Source organism: Lithobates pipiens, unplaced genomic scaffold (genome assembly GCF_037356315.1).
Source record: "Lithobates pipiens isolate NorthernLeopardFrog02 unplaced genomic scaffold, aLitPip1_a1.2 Scaffold_3, whole genome shotgun sequence".
NCBI lineage: Eukaryota > Metazoa > Chordata > Amphibia > Anura > Ranidae > Lithobates > Lithobates pipiens.
The window spans coordinates 79,179,506-79,196,079 of NW_027507790.1; the positions used below are offsets into that span (position 1 = coordinate 79,179,506).

Here is a 16,574-nt window from a genome sequence, read left to right on the forward strand (position 1 = left end):
ACAAAACCACATTCAGCCTGGATTCACACTATTGCCCCATACACACTATCAGGTTTACCAAAACCATGTAGTGGAAGGGCCTGCCTGATTGCATACAAATTGAAACTCCCAAGGTTTGACCTCATAATTATTATATGGTGTTGGTAAATCTGAAGGAAAAACATAGTGTGTATGGGGCTTATTGCGAACACAGACCTTGCATGTGATTCGCATCGCATTGCTGTGTCAATCACATGCGACGTCTGTTCAATGCGAATTCAGCCATACAGTTGGGTGGCTGAAGTCGCATGAAAAAGGTGCAAGAACCTTTTTTCCCCCCACACTTGAATAAGATCGCATGGGTGCGATTCCTGTCCAAATCCACAGTTCGCACTGCGATCTGATCTGAAGGTGTCGTTAAAGCATTTGTTAACCCAAAAGATAAAATAAAATAATGGATCCTGCTCCTTTAAAGCATATTATATGAAACAGTGCTTTTGCTGTGTCATTTGGCCCCCTGTAACACCTAAACAAACCTAGCCAATCCTGACAGCTTCTGCCCTACCCTCTGTAAACTGACCACCGTGCATCATGGCTGCTGAGCCCTGACACCGTGGTCAGTTTACGAGCCTGTCTTCTCTGTCCTCCCCCCTCCCTGCCCGTCAGCTCGTGGCAGTACCACTTGTATAACACTAACCTGTATACACCATCAGCACTGCTTCCTATTATGTCCACCTGTGTGTGATTTATAAAAATAAATGCTGAAAATACCTAATTTCGGAGCAGAGATCACATTTACATGACCAACCGTAAGAACCCTCCCCCCCCCCCCCCCCCGACTGACGTCAGTGTGGGAATCTCGGCTCCACCTGCTGCATCTGTCAGAGGAGGAAAGGAGAAAGCTGGCTGGTCATGTGATTGCAATCTTATGAGGTATTTTCTGCATTTATTTTTATTAATCACACACATGGGGAACACTTCAATAGGAGGCAGTGTGGATGGTGCATACAGGTTAGAGTGGCTTAACAACCACTTTATCTCTGTATTTGCACCCGCAGGAGTTCGCAGTGGGTAGTGTGAATTGCCTGCAAGAGAGATGCAATACGGGACCAGCCACTGGATAGGGGTGCGCATCTTCACTGGTCCCATAATTCAATCCAATTATGATTATCCTGTCCACGATTTGATTACACAATGCATCACAATTATTGCACAACTGCGCATGGTTAAGAACTTTTTATCCAAAAATTCAAGCAGTCAGAAGAACTCAATTCTTCTCCAGAGGCGGGGTGGTGGCTGGGATCAGTGGCAGAGGGGTGGTGGCAATGGTGGGATGGGATCAGTGACACTGGCATTCTCACCTGCTCAATGTCAGTTGATTCCTCCTCCTCCTCCTCCATGCAGCTCAGTATAGCTTCTCCCTTCCGTGCCTTCAGTGAAGCCTCTCCTGATGTTGGGTCTACTTGAGCTCCTCCCCCTGCACTGTACTGGCTGTCAGCTCATCAGCTCACTTTCTGCTTCAGTGAAGGGGAGGGGGCTTTATCCACCATGGAGGCTCTGCCTCAGTTTCTCCAAGAGAGGTAGAGCACTGCACAGAGCAACGGATGACGGCACCAGGCATCGATTTGGCTGACTTGCAGCATCGTGAATGTCCGAATAGCGATGCACTGATGCTGCAATAATGTTCAACACCCCTGCCACTGGAACTGCTCTGGTTCCCGCATCGCAATAGTGTGAACCCAGGCACAGGGTAGTTATCAGAAAATGGGTGAAAACAAAGATGTTTATTGTAAGGTTTACTATTACTTTAAAGTAATTGTAGTCTGTTTTTTTTATTTAAAAAAAAACAAAAACAAAGAAGGATTTACTAACATACTTACCTGCTCTGTGCAATGGAATTGCACAGAGCAGCCCCCAATCCTCCTCTTGAGTCCACTGCTGGCACTCATAGCTCCTCCTCGTCTTGGTATGCCACTCGGAATGCCGCTTTCTATTACGGTACACTTGTGGCCTCAATCCAGTCTTGTGCTGCCTGTGTCCATAGACAGCTATGCCCCCCATAACAGGATCTGACTGACAGCAGTGGGAGCCAATAGCCCCCGATTCCTCTGCAAAGCCTGTAAGAGCAGGGAGAGGCACTGGATCTAGTAAGGACTCAGGTAAGTATAAGGTGGGGGTGGAGGGGGTTGCAGAAAAGAAAATCACTTGATTACCCCTATCAACGCAATCAGTGTTGATAGGGGAATCCCTTCCACAGAGGATTTGTGTCCTCCTGGCAGGGGTAGATATTTAGTCGATACAACATCAATCATATTTCCCCCCCCCAAAAAGTAGGTATTATATTGTTTTTGTCTGCAAAAAAGATTATTACAAGTACACTAACAGAGCACTGAAATTTCACAGAGCTTTTACCTACTGTACATTCACATCAGGCCCTGCCCTCAAGCAGCGCAACCATTGAAACCATTTACCATATATACTCGAGTATAGGCCGACCCGAATATATAAGCCGAGGCACCTAATTTTACCACAAAAAAATGGAAAACGTACTCAGACTAAAAATGTGCTTATACTTGAGTATATACAGTAATTGATGGGTTTAGTTCCACTTTACCATATACTGCCGGGGCTCTGGACTTAAGCAAAATGGCAGCCTCCGGCAAGAAGAAACCAGAACTATGCTGGAGACAAATTTACAGCACACACTCATTTTGGTAATTTTTTTTTTTTGCTACAAAAGTCTAGTAGTGATACCTGAATGATGCCTGCAGCTATAGACAGCAGATATTTATCTTTTCACCCAGCGATTCACTCACATGTAAAAGCCACCCTAACGGCTACTTAGCAACTGGATTTCTTTTACAGGTGGCAGGAGATGCTGGATTACTGTAGAGCTGGCCGGGGACCAGATGGTCCCCGGCCAGCTCTATCACCCTGGGAGGCCGGAAGCGACATCATGACGTCACTTCGGGTACTGAACCAATTTTTTTTTTTTTTTACTGGAAAGCAGAGATCGGTGTTTGTTCTCATACTTTCCGGGGTAGAAGAGACATCAGGGGTCTCATTGACTCCAGATGTCTCCATAAAAGAGTACCTGTCACATTGTATTCCTATTGCAATGGAGGTTAAAATTTCTTGACTAGGGAAAAATAAAAAAAATAAAAAAAGACTGTAAAAAATAACAAATAATGTTAAAAGCGCCCCCGTCCCCTTGTGTTCGCATGCAGAAGTGAACACATGTGAGTTGCGCACGCATATGTAAAAGGAATTTGTACCACATGTGAGGTATTACTGCCCGAGAGCAATGATTCTAGCACAAGACCTCCTCTAACTCTAAACTGGTAAACTACAAACATTTTTTAAAGCGTAGCCTATGGAGATTTTTAAGTACCGAAGTTTGGTGCTATTCCATGATATCGGGGAACTGGAGAAAGTGCAGAGAAGGGCAACCAAACTGATAAGAGGCATGGAGGAACTCAGCTATGAGGAGAGATTAGAGGAACTAAATTTATTCACTCTTGAGAAGAGGAGATTAAGGGGGGATATGATCAACATGTTCAAATACATTAGGGGTCCATATAGTGAACTTGGTGTTGAGTTGTTCTCTGTACGGTCAACCCAGAGGACACGGGGGCACTCTTTACGTCTAGAGGAAAAGAGATTTCATCTTCAAGTACGGAAAGGTTTCTTCACAGTTAGAGCTGTGAAAATGTGGAATAGACTCCCGCCAGAGGTGGTTCTGGCCAGTTCAGTAGATTGCTTTAAGAAAGGCTTGGATACTTTCCTGATGGTACATAATATAACTAGGTACTAACATAGGTACAGTTGATCCAGGGAAAATCCGATCGCCTATTGGGGGATCAGGAAGGAATTTTTTTCCCCTGCTGTAGCAAATTAGAGCATGCTCTGCTGGGTTTTTTTTCGCCTTCCTCTGGATCAATTGTGGGCATAAAATTGGGTATCTGGATTGTACGATTATTTTTTATTTTATTTATTTGTTTTTAAGGTTGAACTGGATGGACTTGTGTCTTTTTTCAACCTGACTAACTATGTAACTATGAGTGTGTGCAATTATTTATTCGGTGTTACTTCATCCTTCACATTAACCACTTAAAATGGTTGTAAACCCTTACAAACCACTTTGACCTACAGGTAAGCCAAGATTAAGGCTTACCTGTAGGTCCAAGAAATATCTCTTAAACGCAGTTTAGGAAATATTTACTAAAAGACAGGCACCGCTGGCTATGGCGCAAGCGCCGTTAACAGCGGTGAGCAAGCGCACTATCGCCGATAGCAGCACGCAGCTAACGGCAATATGCCGTTAGTGGTGGCTCCCGTGCGCATGCGCGGGAGTGACATCATCGCTGCTCTGGTGCTGTGAGTGGCCGGAGCAGCGACACCTGAAAGAAGGTGGACACTTCGTACTACAGGGGACAATGGTGACATTGCTGGCAACATAATGTATGCTTTACCTTTGCAGGGAGACAAAGAAGAAGTAAAACCCATCAGGGTTTACTTCCTCTTTAAGGACCAGGCCTATTTTTCAAGCTTGTTGCTCACAAGTTAAAATCAGTTTTTTTTTTGCTAGAAAATTACTTAGAACCTCCAAACATATTTTAAACGCCCTAGAGCAGGGATATGCAATTAGCGGACCTCCAGCTGTTGTAAAACTACAAGTCCCATCATGCATCTGCCTCTGGGTGTCATGCTTGTGGCTGTCAGAGTCTTGCTATGCCTCATGGGAGTTGTAGTTCTGCAACAGCTGGAGGTCCGCTAATTGCATATCACTGCCCTAGAGAATAAAATGGCGGTTGTTGCAATACTTTATGTCACGCCGTATTTGTGCAGCGGTCTTACAAGTGCAATTATTTTGAGAAAAAAAAAATACACTTTTTTTGAATGAAAAAATAAAACAGTAAAGTTAGCTAATTTTTTTTTATATTGTGAACAATAATGTTATGCTAAGTAAATTGATATCCAACATGTCATGCTTAAAAATTGCACCTGCTCATGGAATGGCGACAAGCTTTCACCCTTAAAAATCTGAGATGTTTAAAAAAATTCTACAGGTTACTAGTTTTGAGTTACAGAGGAGGTCTTGGGCTAGAATTATTGCTCTCGCTCTAACGATCACGGCGATACCTCACATGTGTGGTTTGAACACTGTTTTCATACGGGGGGGACTCACATATGTGTTTACTTCTGTGTGCAAGCTTGGAGGGACAGGGCGCTTTAAAAAAAAAAATGTAAATTATTATTTTATTTTTAGTCTTTTTCAGGGCTCGACAAACCCCGGGCGCCAGATCGCATTGGCGACTAGAATTTGTGATCTGGCGCCTGGGGCAGCACAGCGGGGGTATCCTGTCTCCTTCCACCCCCCCCCTGGCGTGATCGTGTCGGGCCGCGCCGCCGCCGGCCGGTAATTGAGGCCGCGGCTTTGAGGCCTTCTGTGGTCCTATGTTTAGTTCTGTAATCTGGCGCCATCTAGTGGTGGCTGTTGGTATGACAGCCAGCGATGCTAATGAAGCTTTCACTGCCCACCCATCTCACCTTTACTTAGAATAATAAAAAAAAAAAATGTGTGTGTGTGTGTGTGTGTATATATATATGTATGTGTATATATATATATATATGTATGTGTTTAGGAGTTCTAACAACCTAGAGAATAAAATGGTGGTCGTTGCAATACTGTCTGTCACACCGTATTTGTGCAGCGGACTTACAAGCGCATTTTCGGGGAAAAAGTCTTATTTTTTTAATTAAATATAACAGTAAAGTTGGCCCAATTTTTTTATATTGTGAAAAATAATGTTACACCGAATAAATTGATACCCAACATGTCACGCTTCAAAATTGCGTCCGCTCATGGAATGGCGACAAACTTTTAGCCTTTAAAATCTCCATAGGCGACGTTTAAAAAATTCTACAGGTTGCACGTTTTGGGTTACAGAGGAGGTCTAGGGCTAGAATTATTGCTCTCGCTCTACCGAACGCAGCGATACCTCATGTGTGGTTTGAACACCGCTTTCCTATGCGGGCGCTACTCACGTAAGCTTGGCAGGACAGGGCGCATTTAAAACATTTTTTTTTTCTTATTTTAACTTTTTATTTTTTCACGGTGCTTTTAAAAAAAAAAAATTGTCACTTTTATTCCTATTACAAGGAATGTAAAAATCCCTTGTAATTGAAAAAAACAGGACAGGTCCTCTTAAATATATGAGATCTGGGGTCAGAGAGACCTCAGATCTCAAATTTACACTAAAATGCAATAAAAAAAAAAAAACAAAAAAAAAAAAAAAAATTGTCATTTGAAAAAAAAAAAATAAAAAAAAAAAATGTCCCTCTAAGAGCTATGGGCAATGACATGGAGACAGGTGGGGGGGCCGCGCTATCCTCCCCTCACTCGTCTCCATGTCAGGCCAGGGACAGGTCTGGATTGCCGTTACCGACCTGGCTCCTAACTTTTTTAGCTGGCTCCTAGATTCCAAGCAAATTTGTCAAGCCCTGGTCTTTTTTAAAACAAATTTGGGTCACTTATTCCTATTACAAAGAATGTAAACATCCCTTGTAATAGAAAAAAAAGCAGTGTTTTGTTATCTCTTCCAAGTCCTGAGTCCCCTAGCTTTCTCCAGCCTGGTTCTTCTGTTATTCTGATAACTCCTGATAAGTTCTCCATCATATATGATAAAAACAGCTGGAGTTTTGTGTTGGGGAGGATTCTGTAAGACCCGTTTCACACTGGGGCATTTTTCAGGTGCTTTTGGACAAAAATTGGGGCTTGTAAAGCGCCTGAAAAACACCTCCCCCATAAATGCTGCTAAACAATGTATACCCCTACACTGGAAATCCTCACGCACCCCATCACTCAAAGAATGGATTACCAGAGTCCAGAAAATTGCCGACTTAGAAAAGCTTATACATACGGCCCATGACGCCCCTACCAAATTTAGTAAAAAATGGGCTGGCTGGATATCCTTCCAAACAACTGAATTTGATACTGTAAGTGGTTCTACCACTTAGATCACCTGGGACGCTTAAGAATCCATGGATAGACCATCGAAAACTTGTATAATCTATCTCGTCAACAACTCTCAAAACATACTGATCTCCTCCTCCTCATACCTTTCCCACACTAACCGAACTCTAGGCATCCGGTCCCACACCCTATTCCTTCAGTTAACCGAACAGAAGAGTCTACCATCCGAGACCAGTTACCGGGGAGTCAGAGACAAACACCCCCTCCCCCCCTGACCATTATTCCCCCCCCTTTTTTCTTCCCTAGTTCGTCTACCCCTTAACCAATACCTCTCCCCCCTCTCCCCATCCCTCCCAATCCGTCTGAGCTGTCTACTTACCACCTTCGCTACTGTACTTTCCTCCAGACTACCTACACACAAACTCAAATGATGAGTTTTTGGCACAGGTCATTGACCTTATCAGCCCCACATACACCAAAACGCTTCTTTTCACCAACTGTTGATGCGCAACATATACTCGAGACCCTATACTGTATGTAGCCACCATACAGGAGTTCGCTTGGTTCTCGAATCCACACATTTCAGCTCCAGGAAATGTACTTACTGATCAGTACAGGACTAGTAATGTTACTTATATTATTACAGTGCTGACCAGGATTTATTTATTTATTTCTGTACTCGTGCCAGTGTTCTGTGTATGTTATTCTATGTACTATTCTATGTACTACTTCTTTCTATTAATAAAGACATTTTATGGAAAAACAAAACAAAAAAAAAACAAAAAACAAAACACCTCCCCTGCAGGCTCAGTGTGAAAGCCTGAGTGCTTTCACACTGAGGTGACTCACTGGCAGGACGTTAAAAAAAGTCCTGCAAGCAGCATCTTTGGAGCGGCGTATACTCCGCTCCTCCACCGGCACCACTGCTGATGCGCCTGCAAAGCACTTTGGCAGCGGCACTACACGAGCCATTTAACCCCTTCATCGGCTGCTAGCGGGGAATAAAAGCCCCCACTGACGGCCTAATAGCGCCGCTAAAACTATTAGTGTTTTACTGTCAACACCCGACCGCTCCAGTGTGAAAGCAGCCTAACTAGCCACTTCCCGACTGCCTCTCACAGATATACTGCCGCAGAAGGGCACGTACAGGCAGAATCATGTACCTGTACGTTGCCCTTTAAGGGGTTGCTGGAGCGCCGCCAGGAGCTTCATGGGTGTCCGCTGGGATATCCGCGACCGTCTCAGAGGAAAATCTAATGTAAACAAGCATTTCCCCACTCTGCCTAGTGACACTGTCACTGATCACAGCTCCGAGAGCGGTGATCAGTGTTGTGTCACACACAGCCCCGCCCCTCCCCCCCACAGTAAGAATCACTCCCTAAGACACACTTAACCCCTACAGCACCACCCCTTCACTGCCAGTCACATTTACACAGTAATCAATGCATTTTTTTATTGCACTGATCGCTGTATAAATGTGAATGGTCCAAAAATTGCGCCAAAAGTGTCCGATCTATCTGGCATAATTTTGCAGCCCTGATAAAATGTTTACCAAAAATATGTAGAAGAATACGTATCGGCCTAAACGGAGGAAATTTTTTTTATTTTAATATATTTTTGGGGGATATTACAGCAAAAAGTAAAAAATGTTTTTTCTTCTAAATGGTCGCTTTTTTTTTTGTTTATAGCGCAAAAAATAAAAACCACAGAGATGATCAAATACCACCAAAAGAAAGCTCAATTTGTTGAGGGGAAAAAAAAAAAAGACATCAATTTTGTGTGGGAGCCACGGCGCACGACTGCGCAATTGTCAGTTAACCACTTAACAACCGGCCCATAGCCGAATGACGGCTGTTTAACTCTGGGAGGCTGTCATATGACGTCCTCCCAGAATTCCACTCTTACGCGCGCCCTACTCGAGAGCATCTGTGACTGCAGGACCCAGCGCATCACGGTAAACGGCCGCTCATCGCGGCCGTTTACCACATGATCGCTCCGTCAAATGACAGAGTGATCACTTGTAAACAAACCAGTGTCATGTTATGACGCCGGTTCCTCCCTTCCTCCCCTCTCTGTACAGCGGAGGGGGAAGAGATTGGTGTCAGCAGCGCTGTGGGCTGCATCTGCAGTGCCCACATCGCTGCTCACCGAAATGTAACCCCTCAATTCCCTGCCAATACGCTGCAATACCCGCCAATACTCTGCAGTACAATTCCAGCCAATACTCTGCAATACCCTGCCATAAATTGCCATACCCAGAGATACCCAGCCATACTTGGTGATACCCTGCAATACCCAGCCATAGACATCCCCCCCACCCCCCCCTCCCGCCGCCCTCCAGTGCCTCTACCGACTCGCCAATACAATCAAAGACAGAATCTTTTTTTTTTTTCAGGCTTCCCAGCTTAGAGGTGAGATGTGGGGTCTTATTGACCCCATATCTCACTGTAAAGAGGACCTGTCATGCCATATTCCTATTACAAGGGATGTTTACATTCCTTGTAATAGGAATAAAAGTGATCACAAAAATTTATTTTTGGGGAAAAAAATGTCAAACTAAAATAAAGTAAAATGAATAAGAAAATATATATATTTTTTTAAAGCGACCCGTCCCCATGTGTTCGCATGCAGAAGCGAACACATACGTAAGTCCCGCCCACATATGAAAACGGTGTTCAAACCACACATGTGCGGTATCGCTGCGAACGTTAGAGCGAGAGCAATAATTCTAGCCCTAGAGCTCCTTTGTAACTCAAAACATGTAACCAGCAAAAAAAATTTTAAGCGTTGCCTATGGGGATTTTTAAGTAGCAACGTTTGGCGCCATTCCACGAGCGTGTGCAATTTTGAAGGAAGAGTGACATGTTAGATATCTATTTACTCGGCGTAACTTCATCTTTGACATTATGCAAAAATTGGGCTAACTTTACTTTTTATTTTTGTTTTTAAGCACAAAATAGTTTTTTTTTTCCAAAAAAAAAGCATTCAAAAAATTTCTGCACAAATACCGTGCGAGATAAAAAGTTGCAACGACCACCATTGTATTCTCCAGGGTGTTTGCTAAAAAAAATATATAATGTTTTGGGATTCTATGTAATTTTCCAGCAAATAAATGATGATTTTTACATGTAGGAGAGAAATGTCAGAATTGTCCTGGGTGCTCCAGAACGCCTGATGGCGCTCCCTGCATGTTGGGCCTCTGTATGTGGCCACACTGTGTAAAAGTCTCACACATGTGGTATCGCCGTACTCGGGAGTAATAGCAGAATGTGTTTTGGGGTGTAATTTGTGGTATGCATATGCTGTGTGTGAGAAGTAAACTGATAATATGACAATTGTGTGAAAAAAAAAAAATCTTGATTTTGCAAAGAATTGTGGGAAAAAATGACAATTTCAAAAAACTCATCATGCCTCTTACTAAATACCTTGGAATGTCTTCTTTATTTGTATTTTCTTTATTTGTATTTGTACTTTTCTGGCATGTTAGGGTCTCAAGAATTGAAATAGGCCGTCAGCACTTCAGGTGTGATCAATTTTCAGATATTGGCACCATTGTGGACTCTATAACTTTCACAAAGACCAAATAATATCCACCAATTTGTACTTATTTTTACCAAAGATATGTAGTAGTATAAATTTTGGCCAAAATTTATGAAGAAAAATTACTAATCTGCTAAATTTTATAACAAAAACGAAGGAAAATTCATTTTTTTTTTTTTTTTTTACAGAATTTTCGGTCTTTTTTCTTTTATAGCACAAAAAATAAAAAACCAAGCGGTGATTAAATACCACCAAAAGAAAGTTCTATTTGTGTGAAAAAAAAGGACACAAATTTCATATAGGTCCAGTGTTGCATGACTGAGTAATTGTCATTCAAAATGAGAGCACCGAAAGCTGAAAATTGGTCTGGTTATTAAGGGTGTTTAAGTGTCCAGTGGTTAAAGAGACGCAGTGCCAAATCGCAAAAACTCCTGCGCGCACGAGTGTCGTCATCGTGGCTCCGGAGACTCAGCACTGGAACCGCGAACCCATAAGACACGCCGAGGGCAAGGTGTCAGCTCCCTCGGCGTGGACTGGGCACCAATAAGGGGGCTTGTTCTGAGGTATTTGATAATGAACTAGTATGTGCTGCATACTAGCTCATATCTTTACCTTGCAGGGTTTTTTTTTTTCCTTTTAACCACTTGCTTACTGGGCACTTAAACACCATTCTGCCCAGACCAATTTTCAGCTTTCGGTGCTCTCACAATTTGAATGACAATTACTCAGTCATGCAACACTGTACCCAAATGAATTTTTTGTCCTTTTTTTCCCACAAATAGAGCTTTCTTTTGGTGGTATTTGATCACCTCTGGGGTTTTTATTTTTTGCGCTATAAATGAAAAAAGACCGAAAATTTTGAAAAAAAACGCATATTTCTTTGTTTCTGTGACAAAATTATGCAAATTATTAATTTTTCTTCATAAATTTTGGTCACAATTTATACTGCTACATATCTTTGGTAAAAATAACCCAAATTAGTGGATATTATTTGGTCTTTGTGAAAGTTAGAGAGTCTACAAGCTGTGGTGCGAATCGCACAAAATTGATCACATCTGATGTACTGGTGGCCTATCTCGCTTCTTGTGACCCGAACAAGTCAGAAAAGTATAAATACCCCCCAAATGACCCCTTTTTGGAAAGTAGACATTCCAAGGTATTTAGTAAGAGGCATGGTGAGCTTTTTGATGTTGTCATTTTTTTCCCACAATTCTTTGCAAAATGAAGATTTTTCATTTTTTTTATTTTTCTCCACAAAATTGTCATTGTAATAGGTTATTTCTCTCACGTGGCATGTGTATACCACAAATGACACCCCCCAAAAAATTCTGCTACTCCTCCTGAATATTACAATACCACATGTGTGGGACTTTTTCACAGCCTGGCCACATAGAGAGGCCCAACATGCAGGGAGCGCCATCACGTGTTCTAGAAGCATAAATTACACATCTAACTTGTTGACTATTTATTACACTTTTGAAATACCAGGACAATGACACGTGACACTGATGACAGATGGCACTAATACGTGGCACTGATGACACGTGGCACTGATGACAGATGGCACTAATATGTGGCACTGATGACAGATGACACTAATATGTGGCACTGATGACACGTGGCAGTAATACGTGGCACTGATGACACGTGGCACTAATACGTGGCACTGATGGCACGTGGCACTAATACGTGGCACTGATGACACGTGGCACTAATACGTGGCACTAATACGTGCCACCGGTGACAGATGGCACTAATACGTGGCACCAATGACGCGTGACACTGATGACAGATGGCACTGATAAGTGGCATTGATGACACGTGACACTGACAACAGATGGCACGTGACACTGACAGGTGGCACTGATGACAAATGGCACTGATACATGGCACTGATGACAAATGGCACTGACACGTGGCACTGACGACACGTGGCACTGACGACACGTGGCACTGGGGGCAGGTGGCACTGGGGGCAGGTGGCACTGGGGTGGATGGCACTGGGGGCAGGTAGCACTGGGGTGGATGGCACTGGGGGCAGGTAGCACTGGGGTGGATGGCACTGGGGGCAGGTAGCACTGGGGTGGATGGCACTGGGGGCAGGTAGCACTGGGGTGGATGGCACTGGGGGCAGGTAGCACTGGGGTGGATGGCACTGGGGGCAGGTAGCACTGGGGTGGATGGCACTGGGGGCAGGTGGCACTGGGGTGGATGGCACTGGGGCGGATGGCACTGGGGCAGATGGCACTGGGGCGGATGGCACTGCTGGGGGTGGATGGCACTGCTAGGGGAGGATGGCACTGCTAGGGGAGGATGGCACTGCTAGGGGAGGATGGCACTTTATTTTATTTTTTTACTTTTTTTTCTTTCACAGTCAGAACGGCTGCCGCTGCAGCCGTTCATCTCTCCCCTCTCGCACTGTCTGTGCGAGGAGGGAGAGCGGCGCTGAGAGATGATCTCATATGTAAACATATGAGATCATCTCCCATTGGATACGCCGATCACGCTGTAAACGGCCGCTGTGATTGGCCGTTTACAGCGATCTGTGTTTGCCTGTCCCCGGGGGACACGGCGAACACAGAACTTCCGCGATGCGCGCCCGCGGCGGCGCGCATTGCGGAAGTAAACATCACGCCGTCCAGGGACGACAACCCGGACGAAGGCGCCTGCTCTACTGCCGTCATTCGGCCATAGGGCGGGCGCGAGGAGGTTAATGTGCAGGTTTACTACCGCTTTAAGTGGCTAGATTAGCAGAGCTCTGAATGATTCAAAGAGTTTGAAGTCTCTACCAATGAGGAGAGAGGGTGTGTGCCTTTCCTCCAATCAGCTGTCTTGACTGCATGCCCAGGCTTCACTGCAAATGCTAACAAGGAAGATAAAAATCTCCTAAGAGGATGTGCACTTTCTAAACAGTATAAAAAAAAATAAAGGGGGAAAAAAAAAAAAGTAAGACAGCGGATGTAGGGACTAGGAGATTTTTTTTCACCTCTGTGTATTATCTATGGTGTATTATCCAAGACTAGGTATATGCGAGGATTTACATCCACTTTAAACAAATAAAACCCCTTTCACACCAAGGGCATTTTGCAGGCACTATAGCGTTAGAAATACCACTTGCAATCTGCCATTAAACTGCTGCTCCGTTTTCTCCAGTGTGAAAGCCTGGTGCGCTGGCAGAACGTCAAAAGTCCTGCCAGCAGCTTGTTTACCGCTCCTCCATTGCTGCTCCCCATTGAAATCAATTGGGCAGCGCTGCAATATCGCTGGCAAAACACTGCTATTGCGGGCGGTTTTAACCCTTTTTCGGCTGCTAGTGGGGGGTTAAGTCGCCCCGCTAGCGGCCGAAATGCGCTGTAATTTCGACGGCAAAACGCCTCTAAAAATAGCGCAGTTTTATCGCCGACACGCTATGGGCAGCTTGGTTGGTGTGAAAGCCATCTTAGTGGGGTACATATTGTATTTTGTTTTTTTAAATTCATGCTCCCCCCCCCCCCAAAAAAAAATAATTGAGTAAAAAAAAAAAATAATATGCTGCAATCACCATTTTATTCGCTAGGGTAGCTGCTAGAAATATATTTATAAGTTTGGGGGTTACGAGTAAATTTCTAGCAAAAACAATAAAGATTTTTTTTTTTTTTTTTACATCTAGGAGAGGAATGGCAGAATATGGATTACAAATGGTCTTAGCTGTGTCCACGATTGACTAAAAGGGAAGAAATGACAACACTTGGCAGCTCTCATATGGGAAAAGCATGTTTCAGATCACAGATGAGAAGGGAAAAAAAAAAAAGTGACTTTTGAAGGGTTGGTAGAGTTGTGTTTATGTGGGAGGGTCGCTGTTGTGGAGAGTAGGGAATATACACAGGGATCGCCATCACACTGCTCTGTTCCTTCATCCCATCATCACCCACCAGGCCGCAATCATTGTTTGACTGCATCCTGATCGCCACTCAGGAGTACTATTTGGGTCCTCATATCTGGGCCCCTAAAATGGTTACCGTCACTGTAATATTATTGTATCCGTAGGAAAGTGATTGTTTTATAGACACATACCAGGCCGATGCGTTTCTCCCCTCAGCCCTGTACATGATTACTATGTCTGACACAGACTGCAACACAAAGTGATACAATGGGGAGGGCCGAGGCGGAGGAGCACCTAGGCCGCACTAGTCATGGCGAAGCCGCGCCGCCATTTTCCGTCTCACTCGCTCGCTCAGGAAAAGGCCTCAGCGCCGAGCAAACTACTCACCGCCATCACTTAGGCGAAGCCGCGTCCCCTCCGCGCTACTGAATGCTAATAGCCAGCCGTGCGGTAACCCCCACACTCACAACGCCGTACACAATCCACAGGAGCGGGCGGGGCTCACAGAGCCATCCGAAAAGGCACGAAGGAAGCGACCGCCGCGCACAGCATGCTGGGAAACGCTGCTCACGTCACCAAGTCCGTCCCGCCAAATTCGACTGCTAGAAGAGCTGGGGAAGTGTGCCGGACAGCCCGGTGGGTGAGGAGGACTGGCTGACAGCGGTGTGTATGTTTTACAGAATGGACCTGTCTTCTCTAGCCACTTCTAGAACAATGCGTGTCTAATGTTTTCTTACATTACAGCTGACTTTTACTTGTTATAAGAAACAACACAACGCTGCTGTCCAAAGGTTGTCTCCATTGCTCTTTCATCCAGAGTGGAGACACCCTGAGAGCCTGTTTACACTATAACACAGTGTGGGAAAGATGCGTTCAAGGGTGAGCTCCAGTGTGTTTGCATACTCCACGTGCAGAGCCCGCCAGGAAGTTGGCACTGCGCTAATCACAGGCAGTGAGATTTGTCCTGCGGCAGAGATCGGGAAATGTCTCGCAGCCTCTGATTAGTGCAGAGCAGTGCGCACTTCCTGGCGGGCTCTGCACACACGCCGGTGTTCTGGCGTATAGAGTCCGGGCATCACATAGTGTCCACTCTGTACTGCGCATGCGCAGTACGGAGCAGACGAATCTTCGGAAAATCTCCGAAGCTGAACGGCGCCTGCGCCGTGAGTGGAGGTGGTAGCCCCACCATCCAAGCGGACATAGGGTTGTGAGTATTAAAGGGCCCCTCGCGGGCGAGCTTAGCTCGCCACGCTTCGGGCTCAGCCTCGCTGCGCTCGGCTCTTTTTTATTCTAACTCTATGTCCACTTGGATAGTGGGGATAGAACCTGGACTAACGGCGCAGGCGCCGTTCATCCTCGGCAATTTTCGGAATCTGTTTTCCTGTGTACTGCGCATGCGCAGTACGCAGGGGACACTATCTGATGGAGGACGCTATTTGACAAGACACCGGAGCTCATCCTTAGATACGCTTTGTGCGTGAACATGCTGCCATTTTGATACATGCGTTGGTGTCATTAACCACTTACAGACCAGAAGATTTGTCTGCTTAATGACCAGGCCATTTTTTGTGATTCGATGCTGTAGCCAAATTAAATTCATGTTCCCCCCCACCCCCCACATATAGATATTTCTTTTGGTGGTATTTGATCACCTCCTACAGTTTTTCTTTTTTGCGCTATAAACAAAAAAAGAGCGACGATATTGAGAAAAAAAAATTAATTTTTTTTTACTTTTTGCTATAATAAATATCCCCAAAAAGTTTTTAAAAAACAATTTTCTTCCTCCATTTTAGGCCAATATGTATTCTTCTACATATTTTTGTTAAAAAAAAATAGCAATAAGCGTAGATTGGTTTGTGCAAAAGTTATAGCGTTTGCAAACTATGGGAAAGAGTTATGGAATTTTTTTATTAATAATAATAATAATAATAATAATAATAATAACAATAATAATTAATTATTATTTTATTTAATTTTCTTTTTACTAGTAATGGCGGTGATCCCCCCCCCCCTTTTTTTTTTTTTTGCGGTGGACAGAGCGGACACTTTTGCCACATTTTTGGGACCATTAACATTTATACTGCAATCAGGGCTATAAAAATGCACTGATTACTGTGTAAATGTCACTGGCAGGGGGAGGGGTTAACACTAGGGGTCGATCAAGGGGTTAAATATGTGTTCTAACTGTGAGGGGATAGCTCTAACTAGAGGAAGAGA

General features: G+C 44.3%; 2 protein-coding genes across 4 annotated transcripts in view; one reads left to right on the top strand and one right to left on the bottom strand.

Annotated features, from left to right (window-relative positions):
• RSRC2 (arginine and serine rich coiled-coil 2) overlaps positions 1-14,894 on the bottom strand; it is a 49,818-nt gene extending 34,924 nt beyond the window's left edge. For both annotated transcript variants that reach the window (XM_077461862.1, XM_077461861.1), the window contains exon 1: positions 14,745-14,894. In XM_077461862.1, coding sequence (XP_077317988.1) covers positions 14,745-14,750 — 6 coding nt within the window. In that variant the 5' untranslated portion in view covers positions 14,751-14,894. The remainder of the gene's footprint in view (positions 1-14,744) is intronic.
• Positions 14,887-16,574, top strand: part of KNTC1 (kinetochore associated 1) — a 389,498-nt gene continuing 387,810 nt past the window's right edge. The window contains exon 1 of one of the 2 annotated variants that reach the window (XM_077461857.1): positions 14,887-15,020. The gene's annotated coding sequence lies outside the window, so the exon portion shown is untranslated. The remainder of the gene's footprint in view (positions 15,021-16,574) is intronic. The other variant, XM_077461860.1, reaches the window with a different exon arrangement.